Below are 6000 nucleotides of genomic sequence, written 5' to 3'. Positions count from 1 at the left end.
TCTATTTTGGGTATTAATGAGTTCTTGCTCCTGCACTGAACACTAAGCAAGCGCTTGATTCTGATCTTGCCCCAGACGTGTGTGCTGGGCTTTTGTTGTTTATTTTGCGTGTGTGTGTGTGATCCAGGGTTCTTGAAGTTTAAGTATATCTGTCCCCTGCGCCTGACAGGTAATGAAATGGTACATGCAAACACACTTTAGAAAATGCTTTATACTAAATCCAGTACAAAGTATTTGTAATGAACACACTGAATACGCATAATAATAAAACAAACACATGTGAACCCACCCCAACTCGAGAAATTATCACGGTATCTATGTACTCCTTCATTCCCTTTCTTTGTCCTTCAGTGTCCTACTCTCCACACTCGCTAATGGTCACAGATACCCCGAGTCCTGGCCCCCCATTTCTTTACCTTCCCGTATAGTACTTTCTACCATATAGGTATGCTTCTCTAAATAACATTACTTTTGCTTGCTTTGAACTTTATAAAAATGTGATATTTCTTTCTTTCGGTGAATATTACATTTCTGAAATTAAGCCCCTGGCAGCTCTAGTTCACTCATTTTCATTGCTACTTAGTTTTCCACACATTCCTTCCTTCATGACGTCTTAGAGGCCATTATGTGTGTGGAGCAATAAATATAGGGTGTCCCCCCGAAAATGTATACACACACTTTGAATAATTATAAAGGCAGTGTTTATTAAAATACATTTCATTTTCAAAATTGAGCTATCAGCTGTTAAAATGTGTATACATTTTTGGGGACGCCCTTTATTTGTTCAATCGTTGAATGAGACTGAGCCCTGACTGAATGTCACAGTGACACTTGTTTCCTCTGGTTGGATTCTCTGCCCTTTGCCCCAAAGCTAGGATCCTGCCCTGAGTTAATTACAGTTATAAAATTTCTGACTAGCTTTAAGAAACCCAGTGGCCTCCCAAAGCCCCTAAGACTACAATTCCCAGAAAGCATTGCGGTACCCTACAGCGTCAAGTTTAGTTTACTTCCCCCTCCCCGCAAGCTTCCGGGTTGTGTGGCCGGGGCCAAAGGAGTTGTCCAATGAGCACCTCTGCAGGCTGAGAGGCGGGGAAATTACCCAATGAGCGTCCCGTCAGAGGCGCCAATGAACGCGAAGGTTGCTGGGACAGCGGTCGTGGGCGGTGTCACGGAGCCGCGCCAGCTGAGCCCGGCGAGCCCAGCCCCTCTCTCCCGCCTTCCGGAGGCTGCTGACTCCCCGGGGGGCTGTGGACCCCGCTTCCATGTCCCGGGTGGGCACAGCACCCCGGAACCTCCGCGCCCATGGCCGCTAGCCTGAGGAAGCCCACTTTCAACTCCGGGCCTTCCTCCTCGACGGAGACCGACGACGAGGGCGTGCGCGGCACCTGCGACGACGCGTCCATCTGCAAGAGGTGCCGCGGGGCGGACCGGGCCGCGCGTGGAACGCGCTGCGCGTCCTGCCTCGCCGCAGCCCGCGCGGGTCCCGGGCGGGGTCCCTCCGCGTGGGCTGCGGTGGTTGGTCGGCCTTCCGCCGCGGGCCCGGGGCGCCGGCCGGGGCGGGCGCTGCACGAGGCCCCGCTGCCCTGGCCCGGCCGGCGGGGGCTGAAGTCTGGCCGGAAAGACGAGCGCGGAGCTCGGAGGAGGGCCGGCCCGGCGGGGCAGGAGCGCGGGTCTCCCCCTCCACAGGTCTCATTCCGGTGGGCGTTGTCCCGATCCCCGTTGTGCCGAAACTCAGGGCGGTCGGGGACACTGTCCACCCCCGCGTCCCGGGTGTGCGGGGCCCCCGCCCGCGCCGTCCGCGCTGTTGGGGTGCGGTGGGGGCTGTGGGCGCGGCGGCGTCTCGGCGGGAAGCGGGCGTGAGCGGGCCCCGCTCATTCAGCCCAGTTCTGAGCGCGCGCTTCGCGGCGGCCCCTGGCTCGGGCGCGGGGCGGGGACCGCGAGGGGCCCCCGTGGGCGAGTCCCACCCGGCGCCCACGTACGCGCAGCCCGGCGGGAAGGGACGCGGGAGACACGCAGTTACAGCTCCGTGGTGAGCGCCGAGAAACACAGCGTTCCCCTAGGTTTTGTAATTTCGGCGGTGATGTTTAAACTGAGACAAAGGCTTCTAAGACAGTGGTGCAGGAGAGTGCTCGGCGGAGCAGGTGGAGCGTGTGGACTGCTGGAGGGCCTGAGCGAATGCCCCGGCTGCTGGCCCCGGGGACTGTAGGGTGGGAGGACGCAGGTGTGGGGTTAAGGCTCACGCTTTCCGTAGGTTCTTGGGGGCTAAACGTAGGACTTTGGAGCCAGGGTGTCACCCTGGCCCGAGCTCTGCCACTTATTAGCTGTGTAAAAACTTGGGCAGGTTACTAAGCCATTCTCTGTCCTCAGTTTTCTGACCTGTAAAGTGGGGATGATTGTAAAGAGTAAATGGTAGTTAATACTGGGAAAGCACTTAGAGCAGTGTCTGGCATGTGTCATGTGTGAGTGGTGGTAGATTAAATAAATAGATAAATACACACATAAGTATTAAAGGCTTGGAGGCAGTCCTGGTGAAATTTGTGAACTTAAATGACACCCAGCTTTATTTCTTCTCCAGCTTTCAGTTGCTATTGAACACACGTATGGCACTGTTGAATTAGAAATAATTGTTCTCATGTTGACTGCTGTTTGCTGAGAGAGTCTGCAGTGCCATCTAAATTACGAGAGGGAAATAAAATACTTTTCTGTAGCACATTAGGGTTAGGCTTATTTAATATTTATTGATAATATTGGTTTACCTAATATTTATTGGAAATTTATTTTGCATACTTGCTTACTTAAAAAAGTAAATTAGCTATAAAATAGTTCAGACACAAAGAAAAGTACAGAGAAATAGTAGGGCTAGAGCATGACTTTCCTTGACTCTGACTTGGATAGTTTTTATAATTTCAGCTTTTCTCTGCCTCAGTTTCCGGTGCCCTCTGTGTCTACAAACAGTTAAACTTTGTAGGAAGTTTGGGTTTGGAACTGTGGAGAATTTAAGGCAGTAGTTTTCAACCCGAGCTGCACAACTTTGTGGCCTGTGGGGCCGGGGCCTGCCCTAGACCACTGAACAGAAGCTTCTGGCCTAGGACCCAGGCCGTGAAGACCGGACATGTTGGCCACATGGATGCATCCCATCAAAGCTTTTCTGCACCCTTTTTTTCAGCTTGCTTGGTCAGCTATTTCTGCTGCGCCCGCTGCAGATTTTTCCTCAGGACCTCCCTGGTTTCCTCTACCCTCTAGACACTTCCTCTAGGCTCTTACCTCTCAATTGAGCTTAGAGTTCAGTCAGTCATTCTGCTGCCCTCTTGGCAGTGACCTTATCTCCCCTGCCCTCCAGTGCTGGTAAGCCCCAGACCCTGGGTGAACCAAACTCTCCTTTTCCACCTTGGGTACTGGTGGTAGAAGTCACACAGCAGGGAGGCCTGGAACTGCTGTGAATTCACGTCAGCCAACCTTGCCTGTGCCCTTAACAGAGAATGACCATTCTAGTATGATTCTCTGGTCAACTCATGTTCCTACTCTCCAGATACTTAATTCAGACGTTTCCCACTTTCCTCAGACTTCTCCTTTACCCTCCGCTCATTCTCAAGGTTACACGAGTGAGGTTGCGGGTATTGCTGAACAAAGAAAATGGAAGGCTTCAGGTTGGAATTCACCAGCTTCCCACCCAGAAACGTAACCATCCTTTCTTGTTAGTTGTCCATGTCCTCTGGCAGAGACCACTAGAAACACGCCTGTAGTTAAACAGGCTGGGTGTAGTTACCGTAGTGAGGGGAGCATTCGTAGCACGGGAACTTACGGGGCCTGTCAGTGAGAGGGAGTTAGAAAGAACTTTCAGGAGCTGGGCTGAGGTTGGATAATTTTGGGGAAAGTTCAAAGAGGTGGGGATTTGCTCTGGATTGGGTGTTGACAGGAGGAGGGGCAGTCCTGTCATCGAGCTCTTAAGTCTTTTCTCGAAGGTGTGACAGGGAGCCAGTCACGCATGTCAGCTGGGAGAGAGATCTGGGGTTTTGTGGGTGGCACGATGACCTTGTTTTTGTCTGTTGAGACTGAATCATGAAGCGGTCTTCTTTTGCCTCGCGTCATCACCGTGGCAGTGACCTTGTGTTGGTAACTGTGAGACTATGCCCAGCCAAGCAGCATGGCTGTCAGTGAGGGCCAGGCCAGCACCTGGACATCAGCGCTGCTGTTCATTTTCACGGCGGGCCTGTGAGTCTTAAAAAGACACGCAGGTGTTTGCCAGGCAGAAGGAAACAGCATGAGCTGAATGGCATAGGCACTGATGCAGAGTGGTGTTGGGGAGCTTGACACTGGGTGGGGCGTGGGTGGCAAGTGAGAACCGTGGGGAGGCGAGAGGACGAAATGTGGAAGGCCCGGAGTGATTAGAAATTAAAAATATATTTCTTTATTGATTTCAGAGAGGAGGGGAGCGGGAGAGAGAGAAACATCAATATGAGAGTCATTGATCGGCTGCCTCCTGCACGCCCCCTGCTGGGGATCGAGCCTGAAACCTGGGCACGAGCCCTGACTGGGAATCGAACTCTGACTTCCAGGCTCATGGGTTGATGCTCAGCCACTGAGCCACACCGTCCGGGTCTGAGTGATTTTAAGTGGGGAGCTGAAGTGATCTGGTTTTGTGCTTTAGGAAAACTGGCAGCAGCTGTGTGAGATCTGTTCCCATTTCCTGCCCCGCGGCAGCAGCCCTTGCTCAGGTCTCCTGGCCCACCTGCTGTGTTCAGTGTGTCCTTATTTTTCTCCCTGCTTCCCATCTAAGTGTGGCCAAGGTGACTTTTCAGAACCACACACCTTATCTTGTCACTTGTTACTTAAAACCTTTTGGTTAACCATCAGACACCAGGCTGCTTGACACACCACACCTTTTGCGATCTGACCGTGGTGCCCTGGGTACTTCACTGCCCATTGCTGGTCTCCACTTGGATGTCTCAGAATGATCTCAAATTCATTATTCCAGCTCTGTGCTCAAGATCACCTTCCCGTGCTCTCCTTGCCCCCCTCCACCTCAGTGAGTGGTCTGCTGTTCCTTCAGCCTCAGATTGAAAGGCAGGGTGATCCTGAGCTGTCCTTCACTCACCCCCCATGTGGTCAGTCACCAGGCCTTTGATTTTTATCTGCTGCATGTGCCTGGAATCTGCTTCCTTTTTCTTTTAATCCCCACCCAAGGATATTGTTTCCATTGCTTTTCAGAGAGAGTAGGGCGCGGGGGAGAGACAGACAGACAGAGACATCGATGTGAGAGAGACAGATTGATTGGTTGCCTCCCGCACGAACCCCGACGGACAGGGATCAGCCTGCAACCAGGGTACGTGCCCTCGGACAGAATCGAACCCAGGACCCTTTAGTCTGTGGGCTGACGCTCTAACTACTGAGCCTTTTCTTTACCTCTGCTTCTGCCACCTCTGTACAAGCCAAGGCCACCTGGGGCCTGAGTTATGGCACTAGTCCACTTACTCACCTGCCCCACATCATATCTCACTAAAGTGAGAGTTTTATTAAAGGCCTGCTTGATCGTGCCACTCCCCAGTGTGACGGCCTCTTACTGCTGTTAGAAGACCCAGCTCCTCACTTCACCTCACCCCTCCCCTCCCGTCTCCCCGCCGCCCTCTCAGTTCTTCAGGCGCGTCCTGTTCCTGCCTTCCTTGGGGCCCTCCAGCGTGCTTTCCCCCCTCCCTTGCTGGAGTAGTTCCACGTCATGTCAGATTAATGCTTTCATTCAGCATTCTCTGCTGACTGCCTGCTCGAGGCACTTTGTGGAGGCACTGTTCTAGTATAGAACAGAAGTGAACAAAACAGACAGAACAGTCTCTTACGGGGCATTCGTTCCAGTGAGGCGCCAGCTGGGAAACCAGCAAGGCTTCTGGCGTGTCAGATGGTGGTCAGCGCCTGAGGACTGTTGGAAGGAGTTATCATCCGGGCTGGGACGGCCAGGGAGGGCTCCGCTGAGGTCAGTGCTGGGGAAAGACTGGCGGGGCGTGAGGG

At 53.0% G+C, this 6000-nt stretch overlaps 1 protein-coding gene across 1 annotated transcript in view; it reads left to right on the top strand.

Annotated features, from left to right (window-relative positions):
* The first annotated feature begins 1097 nt into the window (after positions 1-1097).
* The window catches only part of LCMT1 (leucine carboxyl methyltransferase 1), a 40685-nt gene continuing 35782 nt past the window's right edge, over positions 1098-6000 (top strand). The window contains exon 1 of the mRNA XM_081132341.1: positions 1098-1412. Within this exon, the coding sequence (XP_080988467.1) occupies positions 1303-1412 (110 nt within the window). The 5' untranslated portion in view covers positions 1098-1302. The remainder of the gene's footprint in view (positions 1413-6000) is intronic.

Source organism: Miniopterus schreibersii (assembly GCF_964146895.1).
Source record: "Miniopterus schreibersii genome assembly, chromosome: 3".
Taxonomy (NCBI): domain Eukaryota; kingdom Metazoa; phylum Chordata; class Mammalia; order Chiroptera; family Miniopteridae; genus Miniopterus; species Miniopterus schreibersii.
The sequence above is the reverse complement of the archived record's forward strand: the minus strand, read 5'-3'. Positions and strand labels throughout refer to the sequence as shown.